Source organism: Lacerta agilis, chromosome 5, assembly GCF_009819535.1.
Source record: "Lacerta agilis isolate rLacAgi1 chromosome 5, rLacAgi1.pri, whole genome shotgun sequence".
Classification (NCBI taxonomy): Eukaryota; Metazoa; Chordata; class Lepidosauria; order Squamata; family Lacertidae; genus Lacerta; species Lacerta agilis.
In genome coordinates, this window is record NC_046316.1 from 67,201,022 (window position 1) to 67,222,997 (window position 21,976).

The 21,976-nt window shown below is 43.5% G+C and overlaps 1 protein-coding gene across 2 annotated transcripts; it reads right to left on the reverse strand.

The window, feature by feature from the left end:
- Positions 1 to 3,595: 3,595 nt before the first annotated feature.
- On the reverse strand, positions 3,596 to 19,134 carry FAM124B (family with sequence similarity 124 member B). 2 transcript variants are annotated; one of them, XM_033150265.1, is made up of 4 exons: positions 18,987 to 19,134; positions 14,804 to 14,838; positions 8,873 to 9,615; positions 3,596 to 5,951 (listed from the first exon to the last, which is right to left on the reverse strand). In XM_033150265.1, exons 1-4 carry the CDS (start codon positions 19,010 to 19,012, stop codon positions 5,295 to 5,297), a joined length of 1,461 nt encoding a protein of 486 aa, XP_033006156.1. In that variant the 5' UTR covers positions 19,013 to 19,134; the 3' UTR covers positions 3,596 to 5,294. The 2 variants fall into 2 exon arrangements, with proteins under 2 accessions (XP_033006156.1, XP_033006157.1); XM_033150266.1 differs by lacking the exon at positions 18,987 to 19,134 and adding an exon at positions 15,841 to 16,175.
- Between the last annotated feature and the right edge of the window lie 2,842 nt (positions 19,135 to 21,976).

Consider the following 21,976-nt stretch of genomic DNA (forward strand, 5'->3'; position numbering starts at 1 on the left):
AGCAAGCATTTCAACAGGAACAGCCGGCACCTTCTCCTGTTCCGCACAACTTATTCCAATGCAGTGTTTTCACCATGGCATTTTATGAACATTTACAGTCTTAATGCTTGGATTTATTTGTCCCTGGAGCCCTCAGCATGGTACGTACGTATGCCCAAGACACATAGCTCTTCTTCAGTTGTTATGTGCAGGTTATTACCCTCTCAATGGTCATCAATAGATCAGTCTTATTACTGGGGAGGGTGTCAATCTGCATCCCATCTGGCTAGTGGGTTTAAACCTCTCTCCCCGCCCCCACCCCATGTCATGCTTATTTTATTACCTTATTATTTTCCCCCCTTTTGGCACCACTGCCAAAATTGCTGGGGTCTTGGGAGAACAGAAATACAATGTCTGGAAAACCAGTTCAGACTGCCAGGCCTAGGGCTAGCCACACCTGTGGTATAGCTTCACTTTTTATTTTTTGCAAGGGTCTATGCCATCATCTGCCAGTGTACTGCTTGGGACTGATAGAAGTTGTAACCCAAAACTTCTGAAGGGCACCAGGTTGGTGAAAGTTGTCCTATGCAATTATTTCATTTATTCATTCAGGACAGTTACATATAATAAATATCTCCCTGGGCACAAAACATCTCATAAGTATTCTTTTGTTCAAAGAATCAAATCTATCCCACCCCATCTCTCTCTCTCTCTCTCTCTCTCTCTCTCTCTCTCTCTCTGTGTGTGTGTGTGTAATTGACAGTTGCTGCAGAGATTCAGTTTGCCCATAGTAATATTCTCAGGCCTTGCGTCAGGGCACACTGGGCAGAAATTCTAAAGCTTTTCCTGTTTTGTCTTCAAGATGCCACAGAATGCTGTTCCAGCTCCTTGGTAACTAGTTAGCTGAAGCTCATAAAAGCAAAGCAAAAAGTAGTCTGCTGCTATTTTCAGACTAGACAAAAGATGCTATTGTAGCCTGAGGCCTAATGTTGCATCCAGCAGTGCCTGCAAACTTTGGCACTTCCTTGCACCCCCCCTCCCTTCAAACCTCACTTCTGCCTCTCTGATCCTCCTGACCCAACCCGATGGCATCCATGTTGCCAATCTGCAATGCAAGTCACCTGATCATTTAAATCACTGCAGCACTTGGGCATGCCCGATGGCTGACAAATGCCATGATTCATTCTTTGCAGTGCACTTTGGTTGTGTGTGTGTGTGTGTGTGTGTGTGTGTGTGTGTTTAAAATCACAATAGCAAATGAAGATGTTTGCTGAATTGTTTTCTTAATAGGCAGAGGACAATGTTGTTCTGCATACTAATTGGCTGCAGTGGAAAGCAAAGCACAGACTGCATTGACTCATTTCTGACATTATCTTAAACATTCATATTGTGCATTTCACCCCTGGAGGTAATGAATCTGTAAATGACAAACCCTACATGGAAAAGTACATGCATTAATGAAGTACTCAAATAGGTCTTTACAACATATTTTAATTACTAACATAGCTATTTAGCTGGATGTCAGAATTCTACAAACAACATTTGCAGAGTCTTGAGACCACATGCAAAGGGTTACACGCAAGGCCACCAGTTGGTGGGAAGCACAAGTAGGAAGACTGCTGGTCAATGTGCAGGCTTCTCATTGGCCCTTGTGAGAACAGGATACTGGACTAGATGGACCTTTGGCTGATCCAGCAGGCATCTTCTTAGTTCAAGGTTTTTTTTTTTTTTAAAAAAACCCATGCCTTTCAACTACCCTCGTCTCAGGGAAGGGGCATAGCTCAGTTTTGCAAAAGGTCCTTAGTTTAACCTGACATCTCCAGGTAGGGCTGGTAAAGAATCCTGTCTCAAACCCTGGAGAGCCACTGCTGGTCCAAAGGATAGGAAATCTGTGGTTTTCCAGATGTTGTTGGATACCAACCTCAAACAGCAGAGCCACTGGTCAGAGGTGATGGGAGTGGTAATCTGGCAACACATGGAGGTCCATGGATTATTTGCCCATAGTGTGACTAATACTGAGCTATATGGACCAATTGCCTGACTTGGTATGCATAACCAAGCCTGGAGATACTCATAAACATAGAATTTACTAATCTCTCTCTCTTAACTATACTGGTTGCGTATGCGGTAAGTATTTCATTACACGGCCGGAACAAACAAATCATTCTTCAAATAGTGGTTCACTGGAAGCACAAATCCATATATGTATGAGCGGTTGCGGGAAAACAACTCCACACCGCTCCCACGGTCAAAAGTGATACAAATAGTCAAATGGAGCCAAATTGAGACCTTTTCTCCAGATATTATCCAGGTTTCGCAGCAAGCTTCATCAGTCAATAATGCTAATCACTCAACACGGTTCACTCAAGACAAAAGATCACACAAAATACTCACAGGCACAGCACTTTTACACAACCAGCATAGTTAAGAGAGAGACATTAGTTCATTCTAAGTTTATGAGTACAGTATCTCCAGGCTTGGTTATGCACATTGCACTTTAGTTTGATCATTGTTTAGTAGGTTTATGAGTTGATATACCTAATTCTAGTAAAATTGTTCTTTACATTCATAAGCCAGTTTTGGTGTTGTTGGTTCGTTGTACAGTAATTGTCATTACACCTGATACTTTTTGTGTATACTGACCTGGTATGAAACAGGTGTTCCTTGTGACAATATTAGCACAATATTGCCTGCTATTTGGGGACCTTATTTCCCAAGTGCAAATTGAAGCAGGAAATCACAAGTGCATTGTTCACAGAACACACGTTGAGAAATGGGAGTGCATTATTGCTTAATGCCCTGCACTACCTTATAAAAGGAAGAGAGAATTGAACTGAGCACATCTGATAGCCCATCATTTGGTGACTCTCGGCTGAACTGAGCGGAATGGCCTTAATTTAAAAAAAAAATTACGGGCTCAACTCATGAGAGGTGATATGAAATCTGTGTCGATGGTGCATGATCTATATTGCATTTTCATATATCCAGTGCATCACTTGTTGTTTCCATTACATTGCCATTATCCAGGGATGAGCCTGCATGCATGGATCCTCCTCAAGTACTGCGCCTGAAGATACTTTGCAAATTTCCCCTTTGCTGAAGTATGGACAAACTCAGAAATAGCTGGGAAGGAGTATGGCCTTCAGGGCTACTTCATACACGTAGTTGACTGTGTGCAAGCTTTCCTGAAACTGGCAGCCCTTGGGTTGGCAGATTCCATGGGCACCTTCACAAGTAGAGCAAAGGGCCCCTCTCACATTTAAAACTCTCGTCACTGCCTTCATAATCTCTTCAGCTCTCCCCCTTCCTAAGGTAACTTTCCACCTGAGAACTCTGCAGTTTCCCTCATGCATACAGAGTAAGGCCTTGAAGATTGCCAAGTGGGGGCACTCGTTGGTTTAACTTATTATCTTGTTAGAGACTCTGGTTTGAACAATGTTCTAATTGGAGGTTGTGGGGAAGAGCATAGAAGTGAAAACAGCAGAAGATGACGTGTTTGAAAATATAGGCCCTGTTTTGTAAGTACAAATGATGCTTTTATTTCTGGAATAGGCCCTTTCCTCACCCATAAGAATGCTGCAAGCTGAACCGTACATTTCATAGGAGGAGACAGCAGTACATGACAACAATGCATTATTATTTTTTAATGTGGCACAGCTGGGGAACGCTATGAAAACAATGCCAAGAATTATTGCATAATTAGACAGAGAAAAACACGTTTGCTCAGGTCGCTGTTGTAAGCAAGCTGCCTGGGCACTAATACCGAATTGTGGCTCAGTATCACCTACCCAGCTGGCAGCAGCTTGTTAACATTTCAGACAGACATCCTTCCCCAGTCATGCTGTGGAGGTCTCCAAAGCCGCCAGTTGTTTATAAACAGCCAACGCTGGTACCTACCCAAAGGGTTGGGTGTGCAAATCCCTACCCCAGCCAGGCAGATCCAATACAACCTACCCATTCGTGTCATGATTTTCTACACACTCATATACTGGCATACCTTAATGTTCCTGAGGCAAGGCTTCACTTCCACAGAGCATATCCCATTCAACTCCTCCTCTGGCACACATGCTGGAAATGTGATAGGGTCAAAACACATTCAATGAGACTGGTATCCATTTCCCTGCACTCTAGATCTGCCTATAAAGTATCATTTGTGAAGCCAGAAAAAGAAGAAGCAAACCTTTGGCTCAGTCAGGATTCATTCAGTAGCTGGAGTAATATCATAGAGTGACATTGTGCTTCCTAGCATTCATGGGGGAACCAAAAAGATGACACAGGGATATATACTCCAGGAGATAAGCAGGAGAGCAGTTTTGAACAGCTTGTGTAAGGGGCAATGGGGAGGGGAGAGAGGAAATGGGGGCAGCCCCATCAAGAGGAATATCCGCAAACTCAGACCGGTGAGTCTATTCTATCTCTATAGTCACCATGCGATGCAAGAAATCAGCTGTAGGACACTACCAAGTATAATAAAAAACAAAGAGATCTCCTAGAAAGAAGCCCCATACATTCAGATTTTAACAGGGACTAAGCACACACAAGGGAAAGGGGATTTCACAGGCTAGGCCACTTAAATCTGTTACCCAGCAATCCTGGCTCTAAAGCCAAAGCGTTCAGTTCACATTGTGTGACATGAAGTTTATATACTTCGCAAACTGCCAAACAAGTAAAATTCATACGTTAGCAAACTGCAGCATCACGATGACTGGAAGGCTCCTAGCACAAAGTCATAATCACAAAGTGTGCTGCTCCCTCACAGAGAGGAGCCAAATACAAACTATTAGGAACAGAGCCGTTCAGCTCCCCAGAGACTCTCAAATGAGATGCTGTTGTATGAATTCAGATCTCTGGTCACATGAGTGTGAAGTTCTTCTGCATTGCTAAGCGCATCTCTCTAGAATGTGGAAATATTGTGCCACCAACTGGTGGCAGCACAGGGATGCTGAAAGCTCATAGAAGCAGAAAATGTTTATCTCTCCCAGGTTGCTAATGAATTCTAGTGAGCTTGTGGAGCACTGAAATGAATGGCTTGTTTCAATCTATTGCACAGTAATCCTCCAGTGTGTGAAACCTCTCTCACAGTCCTCCTCTTCTTTCTAAACTCCTAGCATTAGTCACTAGTCCATAACCTTATTTGTTCTCTTGCAAACTACGTTTAGCCTTTCTTTTTTAACACTAACATAAAAGGTAGTATAGGCAGCTGGGGTATCTACACAAGGACAGAGTCGTTGTGCAGCATACAGATTGTTCTTTAGTGTTATTTCAGAAGTAAGGCACTTAAAATAAAATCTAGAACAAGATTTATACTTAAGAAGTCATATAAAGAATTCTTCTTCCTCATCCTTTCCATTTCCATGGCTTGTTTTGGATGCTCCCAAGGGACAACTTGATGGCACCCGTCCTGACCCTTTATTCGTCTTGGCGATATGTGATGACAACAGATTGTTTCTGCCCTCAGAGTGCAAGCTGATCGTGGAGCCTGATCCCGTTAACAAACAGCAGGATGCCTGAGACTGAAGAAGTGCTTTCTGTATGTCTTGTGAAAATCTATTTAGTGGCGAATCACTGCATTCGGAAAAGATCACTTTGTTGCCTGTGTCAACATTAGTCTCCTCCTCCCTTTGACAAGGCCAGAGTTCATGACTGGAATGTCTCAATTTAGTGGCCAAGTTCGTTTGAGAAGGGCCTAAGCCCTGGAGAGAAGAACCTGCTGGACTATATGACTGGGATGAAGAGCAAAAGTTGCTTGGCGAGCGACTGCAAATACTTCCCGGAGCATATGCAACTTCTCGTGAGGATTTGCTTTTATTCTTCATGGCTCGAACTGTCCGGTTTTTGGGCTGTACTGCAATTTTTCTTATGGCCAATGGAGATGGACTGCAGGGGTAGTGAGGGGGCCCTTCCTCGTGTTCATGGTTGTGCAAACTGGAAGAGGAGTCTTGATTCCCAGTGTGCTTTGAGCTGCCTTGAACCTATAAAACAAAACAAAAAAATGAGGTTAAACATCATCCATCATGTGATCAAGTCTCCACCTGCCCCTCTGGAACCATCATCCACAAATCTATAGTTAAAAGAGGCTTCTACCAAGAAATTTTAAATCATATCCCTTTCATGAAGGACAAAAAATAATGGAAGAAGATGGCATAAAGTGATATATTATGTATGTTTGTATTTTTCTTACGGAACTGGCATAGATAGTTTTTAGTCTATCTATACAATGCTGCTGTTACAAAATGTGATGTTATGAAACAGCATTATACTTGGTTTTTGCAATGAACTTTAAGGTCTATTAATCCAAACAAATACATGTGAGAACGTACAAACATGAACTATCATTAGGATACTGCTTGAAAACAGTATTCAGTGAGGGCCATGCTTTCTAATGCTTTAAATCCTTTTGATGAAAGCATTTCTTGCCCTTATGGCAATCTTTATTAATCTATCAGGAATATATTTTGACTTAACTCCCCTTAAAAAACCCTCCAAACCAATATTATTCTCTGAATGGACAGAGGAGAAAATGGAAGGCGACACACAGATTTGAACAATCGCACACCAGAGCTGAGTGATGGACCCAGGTTCATATTCAGAGTTACTATTGGCACACCTACATGGCAGATTCATGCTTGATAAGCTTAGCACCTTAACTAGAATCACAGAAAATTCTCTTGAGCCTCTCACCTAGTTGATTCACCAACTTGGTCATCTCTGGATTTCAAATGATAGCTACTTGTGTAAAGCTGAAGTATTTCATACTTCAGAATCTGAATCTCAAGGTTGCCCTCAGACTTTGTGCTGAGCCCCTTGGTCAGAATCTGCTTACTCCATTTCATCACCAGATTGCTTTCTATGTGAATATACACTTTCTCTATGTTCCCTCTTCCTTCCTTTTGTCTTCTCTTGGCTTTACCTTAACACTGGATGTAGTTGTAAACCAAAGTGTTTTGTGTTATGAAAGCAGTTGGAACATGGTGGTCCTCCAGATGATGTTGGACTTCCATCAGTTCCCCCCAATCAAGCATGACCAATAGTCAGGGATTATGGGAGTTATAGTCCAACATACAGATGGCACAGGCTCCCAGCACCTGACTTTAAAAGTCTTTTTATGAATATAGATTGGTAAGAGATGAAGCACACGGCACCAGTAAGATATACCAACCATGTACAAAGACCAAGCAAAACAAGAAAAGAGAGACAGAGAGGGTGTTCTTGCTAATGACCCAAAACTACAAAACTCCCATACCCATTGGAGTTGGTCTATGCAGTTAAGTTCACAAACATTTTTCACATACAGTGGATGCTCGGGTTGCGAATATGATCCGTGCGAGAGGCGCGTTCGCAACCTGCGCCGCTGCATCTGCGCACGCGTGTGATGCAATTCAGTGCTTCTGAGCATGAGCAAAGCGTGATTTAGAGCTTCTGTGCATGTGTGAGCGCCAAACCCCAGAAGTAACCCATTTCGGTACTTCTGGGTACGGTGTGTTCGTATCCCGCAGCGAACGCAACCCGCAGCGAGTGCAACACAAGGTATGACTGTATAGCTATAACAGTGATTTATGGCATTTTCTTAAAGTGTGTTCTGTAATACAAACCCCTCCCTGGGAGATTTATTTTTTGCAAAATAGTAACTGACTTGCCTACAAGCATGCTGAAGTCCAGACACTTCCCAGAAACATTTTAGCATGTTATTTGTCTTTTAATGGCTAAAGGCAAAGCAAGTATGAGGAATTTCAATTCCCATTAGACTTCCGCGATACGCTTCCCAGTTTTGTTGGAGTAAAAATCATCGTTTTAACATTGTGACTCAGGATGAAGGCAGGAGAGAAATCCCAACATAAATAAATATTCAGCTTTAACTGGGGTACAGGAACATGGGTATCAGGGGCGTAGCAAGGGGGGTGTAAGGGGCGGACCGCCCCATGTTCCATAATGGAGAGGGTGACAAATTATCAAGGAACAATTACTGCCCTACTAGGGCGGTTCATTAAAAACTTTTTTAAAAAAATGCTTGCTCCAAAGGTCTTATCTTACTATACTAGGGATTATATAGCTATATATGAAATTTCATGCATATCGGTTAATATCTTGACCCTCCTCCACCAAAATAGCTGTTTACTTGGCTGTTTTCCTATGTCGTGAAGGCTGAAATTTCAGTTCATTGGAGCACTTACTGTTTCCAACCCTAACCCTGTGGAAAGCCATCTAATTAGACTTTAATTTGATTTTCAGATGTTTTTAGGAGGTAATTTAATTATTGTTTGATTTTATACCAATGTTATGTATCTGATGTTAGCCACCCTGAGCCCGACTTCGCCCGGGGAGGGCGGGATATAAATAAAAGTTTTTTATTATTATTATCACTTGTTATTATTCCTTTGTAAGAAAATATGAAATAACGTAAAACCATTTTTGCAAGGGGGGGAATCAATGGGGGGGGTGACAAGAAATTTTTCGCACCGTGTACCACCTGACCTTCCTACGCCTCTGATGGGCATCCCTGTTTTTAAAAGAAATAAATGCAAAAGGGGGAAAGGGTTATGAATAAATTTAAAGAGCATTACAATCATAATTCAAGAAACCACCAACACCAAGCAGTCTAACACAGTGTCTGCTGCTGTGTTAATGCAATATCAAATGCAGTAAACAGAGGTTCATCAGGTATACATACATTATGCTGAGTCAAGACCTTTGGTCATTTAGCTCAGTATGGTCTATATCAACTGGCACTGGGTCTCTAGGGTTTCAGACAAAAATATTTTCCAGCCCTACATGGAGATGGTGGGAATTGAACCGGGGGACCTTCTACATGCAAAGCGAATGCTCTGCCCCCTGAGCTACGGCCATTCCCCCTTCCCTTGCAGATTGCGCCCACCATTTATAAACCAAGCAATACCTGAAACAAGATCTTGTTCCCTTCGTAGTCTTCGGTTTGCCACCTAGTGCTGCTGATAGGAATGCAGGGATTAGGCAGAAGTGGCACCAGCTGTCCGATTTCATGCACCTTGAACTGCAACACTGAAGACTCCTTCGAGTCAACGCATATTCCCAGAGGCAGCTGCTTCAAGCAGAGCTGGACCGCAATGCTCTCCGTCACATACAGTACGAAGGCACAGAAGCTGCTTTTCTGCACGGTTGCCTCCTTCTGCAGGATCGTCTCGTAGAGCCTCACTGCATCGGCGTAGTTATCAAAGCTACAGTAGAGCGTAACACGCAGGATTTCCGTGCCGTAATGAACTTGCCTCAGTCCCCACACGGGCATGTGCTCGTCCAGCCCATAGAAGTCCTGCTCGTCAAGGGCATGGGGGGACAGCTTCCTGCTGGCAATCTCCAGGTGGACTCGCTGCCACGGCGGGCGCTGGAAAAAGTCGTGGACTTGGAAAATCCGCTCTTCCCCCAAGTCCTCATGCAGGAAAAGTAGGACAGACGTCCCAGGGAACCTGGAGCTCCTCTGGCGGTATGTCTCATAATACTTAATGGGAGAAGTGCGTTCCGACACAAGGAAGAGGCGCACGTCCAGGCAGATCCATTCTTGAAGCTGATTGAGGGCTTGCTGCAAGGGTAAGGCGTGTCCACATTTGGCAAGTAAGTGCACAGTCATCACCAATGAGTCTGCCCTTCCATCCATTGTATAGTGACCTTGAAAACACAAGGAATAATACAAGCGCTGCCTCAGTGCCTACAGATTAAGGGATATCACACACAGCAACAAACACAAAAGTAAAACAATTGAACTCTTAAACCCACTTATGCTCCTCTATATGCTCTGCAAACCTCAGAATGGCACTAACACAAGAGATTAATCTTCTTTTTATTACCTGCACATTGGATGTTAGAAATGTGATGATAAGACAAGGGGGGGGGGGAAATCTCGCATCTCCTAGCTCCCAAGCCAGAGCTCTATACAGGACGACTATCTCATGTTTGCAAATCCAGACCAGATTTTCTTTCACTGCAAGATCTTAACATAACTCTTGTAAGCCACCATCTCTGTGAAAATGCAAGGTGATGCTAATGTTTTCAAGAGCTGTTTTCTTCTTTAACTCTCTATGCCAAGTGTTGGCGTGTGTGTGTGTGTGTGTGTGTTTGTGTTTTACAAAGCTAGCACTCTTCCTGAGACAACACCCTTCTGTCCTGTGCTGATAAACCTTAAAAAAAAAGACACAGGACAACTGAAGAGAATCCAATGTGGATGCTGCAGATAACAGATGTCTATCTCCCAAGAAGCAATTTCAAGAGAGACAAGACTTCAGGGAAACTGTTTCTAAATGCTGCCTTTATGCATGGCTATTGCACATGCTGCCATCTGGCTCTGCACCAATTATTCCAGAGGCCTCATTTCCTCGCAGCAATCTCAAAGCAAAGTGTGAGCGTTATATGTGTGTGTCAGGAGGAGTTTCCTAGAAATGTAAGCTGTTTATTTGTTGCCTAGCTACCGATGCCATGGATTTGAGATCAATCCTGAAAGTGTAAAATACTTTTGGTTCAATCCTTTAAAGCAGCCTTCCCCCCCCCCCCAACTTGGTGCCTTCCAACAGTTTTGGACTACAACTCCCATCAGCGTCAGCTGGGTAGGAGTTGTAGTCCAAAATATCTGGAAGACACCAGGTTGGATGTGGTTGCTTTAGAGCATTTAAGCAAGTTTTACTGTTTTATCCCACCTCTCCTCTAAGGACCCCAGGGTGAATTACAAATTCTTACACACACACACTTTATTTTCACAACTACCCCATGAGGTAGGGAGAGAAAGAATGTAACTGGCTCAAGGTCACCCAGTGAGCTTCATAGCTGAGCAGAGATTTGAACCAGGCTCTCCCCAGACTTAAGCCTCAATTTCTGCCAGCTACAGCCCCAGCCATGCAGGAGTAGCTATGGTTAACATTTAAAGGATTCAGTGGGATGGTCAGGGCCAGTTGAGTGACGTCTAACCACAGAACGAGCAGCCCCGGGGAGCTCCAATCCCAGGGGAAAGATTCGTGTGATTCCCCCAGGCTGGAAATCTGTGGCTGCTTTCTGAAATGATTCTGGTCCCGATCTGTAAAATAGGTACAGTAGTGTCATGCAAATTCTATGCAAATTAGAAGTGTCACGTGCAAAACAGAACAGCTATATTCCAAACTATGTTTTGTTTGAAGAAGGCAAGAATAAAAGTGATAGAATCATTGTTTCCCATTCTGGGGATGTCCTAGATGCACATAAAGCAAATCCCATTCCCGTGTCATTGCAAAAGGCAAACAAAAGATGGCACCGTTTGCAGTGTTGCTTAGATACAACATGCTTAAAACTATCTTTCTGGGGAGCTCCTAAATCAAAATGGCAGGAGGGGGGTAGAGATCACACAACACAACAATTATCCCATTATCAGTAATTACCACCTGCTTCCTGTTTTCCTGTACAACCTTCCTGTGGGGGAGTATGCTAATATTATATCTTACTGAAAAGCCTAATTTTCCTATGTGTGAATGCAGCAAAGCAACTTGCCCTGTTTCCCTAGCTATTACTCAGATGGGTTTCACCAACAATACCCCATCCTTTGGTGTACGCAGCTGTATTCTTCTCTCTCCACCCCACCCCCCTTGCCCTCATTTTTTTTTTTTTTTTTGGCTTTCTTCTTTGTGTGAAGATTTTGTGACACCCCCACTGAGCTGGGAGAAAAAAAGGGGGAGTGCATATTTTAAAAAGATGTTTTCGAGGTAAGAAGGGCCTTAGCCCAAGGTTTAAATCGCATGGTTTTGCACACAAGACATTCAATTCCAGGCATCTCTCGTTAAAAAGATGGCAGCATCGGAACTGGAAAGTACCGTCCCTGTGCCTGCCAGGGTAAGAAACGCTAGGCTAATGAGCTTGAGTCATGACATAGCTCACTATTCTCTATCTTGATGCATTTTTAAAAAAAATTAACACATTTCTCTTTAAGCTTAAAGTATCTGCAAGTCCGAAGTAATTTTTCTGGACAAAGCCCAGATGATCAATATCCCAACCAATCTACAGGTAGCCACTGACTGCTTCAATTGAGAGGAGAGGAGCTGGGGAGAAGAAACAGTACCTATTATAACTTTCATCAATTCCATATCATTACGTTTGCTTCACTCAGCTAATTTCCCAGGTACTTGCTTTAAGGAATATGAACAAACCTGATCCTCACCTTCCAGAATACAGTGTGATTGAAATGAAGTTTTTACTTAGATTTCGTATTTCTCCAAATATCATTTCATCTAATGTTAGTCCTACTCAGAGCATAGCTGTCAACCTTTTCCTTTTTTTGCGGGAAATTCCCTTATTACAGCATAGGGAAACAGCAGGGAGGGTTGACAGCTGAGTGAGGACACCCATTCAAAATAATTGATATGACTAACTTGGGTCTATTGATCTCAACAGGTCTACCATGAGAATAATTAAGTTCTATACAGTCCAATGTTCTCTGTGCAGGGGAGGGGGCAGGGTTGCTAACAGTCCTATGCAGTGGTTTAAAATTACTAGCGACCTAAGAAAATTTTAATGATTGTTCTGTGTTGCTTTTAAAGGTCTTTGTATTGCTATATGCTGCCCTGACGTTCTGCAAGAGAGCCATATATAAATACTCGGATAAACAAATACCGGTACTTTAGGATAACCAATATAAAACACATATTTAAATATGAAATTTGCAGATGGCAAAAAAGGTGCAGAATGCAAAAATGGGACAGAACTGACTTATGAATTAGCACACAAAATTGATATGCACTGGAAATAAACTGATCTGTTCATCCCTGCTTGCTTTACAATGTGACACTATGCCTATTTACTCAGATGTAAGTCCCATCCTGTTCAACAGAGCTCACTATGTTCAACAGGGCTTACTCCCAGATTAGTATGCACATGACTGCAGCCTCACAGAGCAATCCTAACCCTCAATCCACCATCTTGGAAGGGGTTAGGAAGCAGCGATTGTGTCCATTTTCTGGGATCCACCAATATGGGTCCTTCACTGCTGTATATATTCTAAGTACACCTACCAAAATTGGAGGTGGTTGGAAACTGCCATCAAAGAGATCCCCACTGGCAACAGCTAGCATAAATCCACAGAAAGGTAAGATGATAAATGACCCCTGGACGGTTAAGTCCATTCAAAGGCAACTATGGGGCTGTGGCGCTCATCTCGCTTTCAGGCCAATGGAGCCGAGGTTCGTACACAGACAGCTTTCCGGGTCATGTGGCCAGCATAACTAAACCGCTTCTGGCGCAATGGAACACTGTGATGGAAACCGGAGCGCACGGAAACGCCATTTACCTTCCTGTCGCAGCAGTACCTATATATCTACTTGCACTGGCATGCTTTTGAACTGAGAGGTTGGCAGGAGCTGGGACAGAGCAACAGGAGCTTACTCCATCGTGGCCACCGACCTTCTGATTGGCAAGCCCAAGAGGCTCAGTGGTTTAGACCACAGCGCCACCCGTGCCCCTACCATATAAGATCCACAGAATAGAGGTATTTCTGTGGCAGGGAGGGGTGGAGCTGAGACCCACTGTGGCCCAAGTTCAGCAACTTCATCTCTCATCTACTGACTCTTTCTGCAAAATGGGGAAGAAATCGCCTACCCCTACCTTGCAGCCTGACTGGCTTTCACAGCAGGGCTTTGAATGCAGCTGTGGCGTCACCTCTCCTGGACAGGAGCCAGGATCGCTCCCTTGTACAATTAAGATGGATTACAATATTGAGCACACCAAACAGGTAATGCAGTACTTTTTAGGAGGTGCAATTCAACAGACCCCAAATAACTATAAACTGATTTTTTTTGTATTTTTACAAAGCCCCTTTGAGCAAACACCATTTGGCTTGTGTTAATAGTTTCATCCTTTCTATTCAAAAATAAAAAAGTTCAAACTCTTAATAAAAGTTTGCGGCTATTTTAGAGTAGAAAGATAAAGGCTATCTTTATGGGAGCAGCAGGCGTGCATATGCACATCCCTCTGGCCTTCTGGTCGTAAACAGCCCATGCTTTGTCCTCACATGAAACACACCCATGACAGCTTTTCTAATTGGTAATTTATACTGCAGCTGGCATGACATTGTTCCTTCCGCCTCTCTAGGCGGCTGTTTGAGCTGTTCATGGAGCCTCAAAAAGCTGGTCCCTTTTCAAATTCTAACCCTGGCAAAAAAGGAAAGAAAGAGAATCAGAATGAAAGAGAGAAAACCAAGTAAAATTCACTGGGATGGTAAACACAATAGCTGGGAGTAGGGTTCCCAAAGGATGAAACTTCCCAAAGTATGAAGCTTGGCTGTGCCTGCCTATGTGCACGATTCCAAGCCCAATGCTATCTCAAACCAGGGCCATTTGGAATTCCTGGGGTGTCTCCCTAACGTCAATAGAAAAATATATTCCTATTGTTTGGACATAATAAAAAAGTATATTTGAAATGGGCAGAGCACTCCAAACTGCCTTACATTGGGCTGTGGGGAGCTTGGAATGAGTGGAGGCATCTCTCCTCTTGGCACCAGGTTGATTTGCTGATGTGCATGTACTAATATATGTCCATCGGGAAGGAAGCAACGCTAATTCATGCCAGTCTGAGTCATTTGGAGTTCTTAGCATTTTCAATAAGAACTGCACTTGGGAATGATGTGTGGTACCAGATCCCATAAAGCAGAAAACCTTATCAGTATTCAGACAGCTGCTAGAATTACATTTCTACCAATATAAGGCTTTTATACTTTGCAGACTGCAAGGAGAATGGAAAGCACCCAACCAACTAAAGTTTCTGAACTAGTTTTCAGGACTTCGGCATCTAATCTCTAGCATCCCTTCCTTAATCAAAGCACATATACTGCAAGGAAAGGATTACTTACTTGTAGCAAATGCTGTCAATCCACTGCATTGGAACCTGAAAAAACAGAAGTTATTGGTACATTGGTACATATGGGGTACATTGGATAATCTAGTCCAGCCATACCATATTGATTTTACTTAACACGAGTGCTTTCAAATGGCACAGTTCCTTTATGGTGAGGTTGCCAACTGATGCTAGGACTGCTTTAAGCAAGTCATATGGGCCAGGTACATAATGCCCCACCCCAAAGTGCCCCTCACACTACAATTAGGCTTGGCGGGGAGCATACTTCAGTCACTGTTCCCAGGGAGGTGGGGAAAATCTTCCTGCATAGTGCTGCTGGGGAGGCAAGAGTTAGCCTAGCTGTTGGAGGTGCCTTTAGCTACTCTAGATCAGAGTTTCCCAAACAGCTGCTTGTGGACTACAATTCCCATCATCCCTTTTCACTGTTCCTGCTAGCTAGGGACGATGGGAGTTGTAGTCCAAAAACAGCTGGAGACCCAAGTTTGGGAAACTGCTCTAGATGAAGCTCAGCCCAGGACTAATATGTGCATTGATCTGGATCAATGACTAAATTACTTATTTTATAAAATTTATACACCACTTGATTGTGTAAAACAACAACAAAAACCCCACCCAGTTTACCAAAAGATGAAACAGCGAGATCAAGAAAAAATAGCAAAGTACTTTGAAACATACAAAAGCTAACATACTAAAAACAGATTAAATTTTCTTCAACTTTCAAAAACTCTTCCAAAAATTCTATGATTCTAACACTTAAAACTTTATCCACCGCTAAACAGACACAGCCAATATGCCAAGAGCCTACTGTCACTGTGTAGCCTGCCCCATCCATGCAAGCCCCCTGGCCTGTACCCTCTTAACATGCTTTCTTGCGCACAGACAAACGTGCAAGAGAGTCAGTAGTGATCTCATAAGGATGAACGTCTTCCCTGACTCTTGCCACCTGCCAAAATTCTATGCTTCAAAATCTCTGTGAACAACAACAAACAACAATAACAACAAAGACAAAGCTGTGAGAGCTTTGGATAGTACCCCAGTTTTGTGCTGTTATGGTAGAGGGGTTCACACTTTTCATATTCCTGAGCAGAAGCTGGTTCTTTGTATCAGGGATGGACACAAGGGAGATGGCAGCCCAAGGCAAACACCAAATGCCTGTTGGGTTCTTGCAAAGAACGTTGGTCTGTGTTAAACATGGTCCAAGTTAGCATGGTAGTTATGTTATTAAGCAAGAGTAGTTACTCCAATTTAGTTAGATCAGTTGTGTCTCAACCATTCAAATATCCAAAATAAGAAGCTTTAAAGGCAGATTTGCCTTTGTTTAAAAAGAGAAGCAAAATCAATGTTGATAATAGTTTGCACAGAAAACTGAGGACTTCTTATTTGTGACCCAGCTTCTAAAGATCTCAGCAATGTTGCTACCTCACTCTCTTCCTCCAGATCCCAACCCAAAACGCACTTCTTGGCGGCCACTGGTTTAATCCCTTACTGTGCAACCCTACCCATGTCTACCAAGAAGTCCATTTAATGGAATTCACTGGGGCTTACTCCGAAGTAAATGGGATAAGGGATTTACCATTTGTTTTTCTTCCCCTAGTCAGGGATGAAGACTAATGGAGCAATCCTAAACACCTCCACTCAGAAGTGCCATTAATAATCACTTCAAGGTTAAGTGTGTATATTATAAGATTCGGCTTTACATGAGTAACAAAATTTTCTTGCCTCTCTCCAACTCCTTGATCTAAATTAAGAGAGAGGCTTGGCAGGAGGTACCTATATTTTGCTTATGTTGCTTTTTAAAGCTACGTTAATAATGATTTTATTTGTTCCCACAGATAGGTCACTTTTTACCATCACAATGCCAAAACAATTGATTAATAGCCATATAATTTCCCTTCTCTTTCCATCCTCCTTGCCCTTCATCACCTCACTTTCTTGGAGGCTGCAGAACTGTTCCCATAGCAGTTCTTAGTGAGTTGCAGGCAGGGAAGCCAGAGACCAAAGTTAAGCACAAGTCAAAAGGTCACATTTCTCAAATAACCTACCCAAGAGGATGAATAGGGACAAGCTACCCTGGTAACCTCTTGATATATTACTTCTTTGCAAAATGGGCTTTCTTTCTTACCTTTTTACTTTTGCTTTTATGTACATCGTTTTGTGAATATTCTTTTTTTTAAAAAAACACACAACAGATTTAGCCAAATACAAATGTATGTGTATATAAAAACTGATACTGCAAAGGTTTCATCATATGGCCCTTTATCTGCTCCTCATTCAACAACAGAACAGCATGGCAAACCCACTTTGCACCAAACAGTAAGCAGTGAAGGACAAGTGGTTTCTTTGTAGTAAGTACACATCCAGATTTTGGAAGAGTGAAGGATGTGTACATATGGTAAGTGGAAGACAAACGGGTTTTTGGTGTGTGTGTGATGGGAAGAGAGAATAAAAAGTGTATCATTTGAAAAACCTTTTTGGGTACAGTACCAATAATGCCTGGTGCATTGTGTTGCAAGCTTAACAACACAATCCTACACTTGTCTACTCAAACTAGCCCCAATGAAGTAACCCAATGGAACTTACTCAGAGAGGCTCCTATTCCAAAGTAAGCCTAATGCTACAATCCCTACACACTCTTGTGGAAGCAAGTCTTCCTGAACTCGTAGGGAAAACTTCTGAACAAACATACAGAGGATCGCACTACGCTTCTCCTTAAAAGTGGTGAAAGGAAAAGTGGAAGTTGTTATTTGCAGCTAAAACTTGATCAGCAAAGGACTCTTACAGACAAATGCTATGGGAATAAGGCTATCTATAGATACTAGCCATGACAGCATTATTTATTTATTTATTTATTTATTTTATTATTATTATTATTATTATTATTATTATTATTATTATTATTTACCCATTCTTCACCATAAGGTCTCTGAGTGGGTCACAACAATGTAAAAATACAGTATCATCCCTGTGTCAAAGACACCTTACTGGCCCCAACTAGAAGTTAGTGGTTGGTCCCATGCTGTGTTAGTCTAGCAAAGTTTCAGGAGTCTCTTGAAGACCTTTCTGTGCAGACAAGCTTTTGTCTAATTAAGCATCTGCAGTCACTTTAATTATTCTTTGTATTGCTTTTAATGGTGTTCTGTACTCACTACCCTATTTTATGATATGAAAGCACAGAAATACTTCTATAAATACACCAACAGTAACCATTAGAATCAGTTAAAACCATTTACAATCCGAATAATACATGTTAGGAGCCCAGGCTGCCTGCCTCTGAATACCAGTCGCTGGAGGAAAACAACAGAGGGAGAAGACTACAGACCTCATGCTCTTGTTTTTGGGCTCCCCAAAGGCATCTAGGTAGAGGGCGGAAAGGATGCCAGACTAGATAAGACTTTTGTTTGAGGCAGCTTCCACCCTACCCGTTTCTCAGCCCCGTGAGATTACTTACACCAGCTGCCTTCCCTGGTGGGAAGCGACCCATTGCCAGCTCACACAGCCTGATCGAAGGTGGATCACAACAGCTGCAGTGCCAATGAGTTAAAGGTGAGTTCTGGGTCTGAAAAAGCTGGATTTTATTAATGGATTAATGGATTGACTGATTTTATATCTTGCTTAGCCCAGCCGACCTTTTCGCACTGCAGGACCCAAGGCAGCCTAAATTTAAACACGACTGACTAAAAAAACACACAATAAAAAAAAAATTGGGGGGGGGCAAAAAAAACGACCCTGGGGGAAAAAAACAGACTCACGCCTCTTTTACAAGGTAAAATATTTAAAGCTGCATTTCTCTCCTGCTCCCAACTTCCATCCGGTGGAAAAACAACAACCATAGTGCTCTTCAGTTCCCTGAGAGACTAGGAAGGGCCGGGCTGGAGGAGCCTGCATTTTAAGTTTTTGGCAAGCCTGGGCAACAAAGTTGGCGACGTGATCTTTGGGGTGGGGGGTTAAAGGAGCAGCCCCCCAACCGGGAGGAAAACCCAACAGGCGACGCCTATCGTTCCCGTTTCCTTGGGAAAAGCACCCACCACCCATCCTCGCTGGAGAAAAGGCAGGAGAGGGAGTCGAGATACAGGAAAGAGCAACGCCGGAGTCCGAAGAGACGCGCCGCAGCCTGGATACCAAACAACAAACGCTCGGGCCAGCGGCTCCATCGCTTACCTCGGCAGCCCCGCGCTTACCTGACAGAGCCAGCGCCCGGTTCCATGGTGCCTGCGCCGGGAAGGCGCCCCGGAGCCTCCTGCGCCTCCTCGGCCAACCGCGCCTGCAGCCCATCCTGCAACAAGTGAGCCGGGACGCCGGCTTCGCCTCTGCCCAAGCCGCGCTCTGCCGCCACGGCCCGCCCTCTCCGCGCCACTGGGAGGCGGGATCGCCGCGCTCCCCCCCCCACCCCCGCGCGCCGGATTTTAGCAGCTGCTCGCAGGAGGGGGGGAGGGACGCGGCCGCCTCAGGAGCGAAGCTGCCCAAACCTCCCAGCCAGTCCCAAACCCCACTTTACTTAAACAGGGCAGGGGAAGGGCCAGGCATAGGTTGCTGGGGGTCGTGGGGCACCTGCGTGGCGCATCAGGCGACGCTAGGCCGAATCCTTGCCACAGGGTGGGGAACTTGAGTCAGGTCCTTTGGGGCCAAAGCTCCTGAGGGCCACACTCCGGCGGTGGGCGCAGCAACCAAGGCAATGTTTACACCCGCTCCTCTTTAACCTTGCAACTCGCCTGTTCTGCAGGCATTGCTATTCTACAAGGATACCCAGACACTGATACAGTGGCGCGTATATCTCATAACAGGGGCAAGGAATCATTTACAGCCAAAGGGCTTCCCAGGGGCCACATGCCAGTTAAAGGTAAAGGACCCCAGGATGGTTAAGTCCAGTCAAAGGTGACTATGGGATGCAGTGTTCATCTCACTTAAGGCCGAAGGAGCTGGCGTTTGTCCGCAGACAGCTTTTCAGGACATGTGGCCAGCATGACTAAACCGTTTCTGGTGCAACAGGACACTGACGAGTGCCAGAGTGCATGGAAACGGCGTCTGCCTTCCCACCGCAGTGGTACATATCTACTTGCACTGGCATGCTTTTGAACTGCTAGGTTGGCAAAAGCTGGGACAGCGCAATGGGAGCTCACCTTGTGCGGATTCGAACCGCTGACGTTCCGATCAGCCAGCCCGAGAGGGTCAGTGATTTAGACCAAAGTGTAATAGGGCAATAGCGCCACCCGCTCCCCTACACATGCCAGTAGTGGCGGGGCCAAAGGCAAAAAAATGTGGATGACTTTTATAGAGAAGGCTCTGTTCCAGCAGCACAAGAATCACCTGCTCCCCGCCGTTCCACCATTATCCATCTAAGAAAGAAAGGGACATTGTCACATCTCTGCCAGTCAAAATCACTCAAGAAAGGTGTAGAGCATAGCTGTTTGAGATTTTTGATCTGAGGAGGTATATTCTTGGGAGCACCCTAAGAACCAGAGAAAGAAGCCTGGGAGGCTGTATTTGGTTGTGGGGCCTGAGGTTCCCCACTCCATATTATAGGTTAGTCTGGCCTCAAAGTTTCTCAGACCATTTGCAGAATTCATGCTTTCCATTCCCATTCCCACATCAAATTGTTCACTAATGCCTTACTTATCCATCCATTTATGTATCATCCAACAAGGTGCCACCCAAGCTCTTGACAGTGAATTACTTGTGGCTCAGTAGGTGAATTGTCTCCACCAAAGCTGTTATTACATAAGTGTCCTATCCACCCTGTGCTGCTTCCCCCGCCCCCCAAATATGCCAGCCATCACTTGATACCATAATTACTTCATGATGCCCATGCATGTGCAAACTTGCTCAGACGATGCATTCACTAGATTCTGACGTTCTCAAACATGTTGATGCTGTTAGAAGCAAATGTTTCATCATATGACCTAACATAGCCTCCACTGGAGAAAAGTGTTTTAGTTTACATTAAGTAGTAAAACTGGGCTGAGGGACAGGAAAATATATTCCAACAGCAGTTAAGAAAGCATTTACAGGACAACACTAAGTGCAGGCTGTAAATAAATCTGCAAAATGCAGGACAAGTTGTGCAATTTTATCTGGCTGCTTGTTATTGATTGGATATAGTTCAAGTTGCAAGTATTGTGAATGATCTATTGATCTGTTGAAATGATGGAAGCTATCTTGGAGATATGGTCAAAGATATGCAGGCCTGTCATCAGGTGCAGAATTCCTGAGCATTAAGCATGTCTACATTCCATCCAGACATGGCAGTAATTAAAATGAAGATGTGCACATTTCAAAGAATACAATGTGCTCCACCTGAAAAAAATGTTGTGTAGAAATTCTACAAATGCTAATTTTGGCAGCATGGCGGGTAGGTGGGATAAGTTCTGTTGCTCCCGCTAGCACCCCTGCTTCATTGATTCTGGCTCAAAGTAAACCTTTCCCCCTTCAGAACTAATTATGCAAATATTTGCAGATTTAACCAATAAACTGGCTAACCCACTAAAGCAAATAATCAACTAAATTTCAGTCAACCCTAGTTTCAAACAAAGTCTTCGGGATCATGTTACCTTCCATCTCATCTGTAACTTCCATCCAATGTATGTTAATATTCTGTGTAGTTCTGCCTATCAGCTCCACGACGAAGGGTAAAGCCACAATTTAATATACATTGAAGGTAACCCTGCATTTCCTCCCGTAATGCTCTACAAAAGGTTTTGTGACATAATTGCAAAGCTGCCTTGGCAGATTGCTCTACAGTGTAATTTTAGGTGTCTCAGTAGATTACTTCTCCAATAAACCAGCCTCCATCACCAAATGATAGTGGGTTCTTGTCACAATACTATGATGGGAGAGGGCTGTTCTGTCATTTAGAGGATTCAAATGTTATTGTCGAGTAGATTCACAGAAATTGGAATTCTGTGGAAAGTTATGGTATCATTGCCTTCTAAAACATCCCGCTTTTAAGCAGAACATGTCAATCACTGCTTTAATAATATAAAAGTGCAGCAACCATTTTAAGGGAAAAGCTGTATGGAGCTCAGAAACAAAGCAGAACAAGGATTTCAGTAAGCATGGCAAAAATACTAAGTACAGAAAACAGGAGCTGCATTAATTTACTCTAAAGCTGCACATTAACACAATCACAACTTTATGTAGGCATCTTTACAGTTTTTGCAGTTTTCATATTTAC

Excerpts from the sequence above, each read along its gene's own strand:
- FAM124B (XM_033150265.1), bottom strand. The coding sequence starts at position 19,012 with ATGGAACCGGGCGCTGGCTCTGTCAG. Across the intron at positions 14,839-18,986 it reads CCGGGCGCTGGCTCTGTCAG|GTTCCAATGCAGTGGATTGA; the intron begins GTAAGCGCGGGG and ends CTGTTTTTTCAG. Across the intron at positions 9,616-14,803 it reads ATTGACAGCATTTGCTACAA|GTCACTATACAATGGATGGA; the intron begins GTAAGTAATCCT and ends TGTGTTTTCAAG.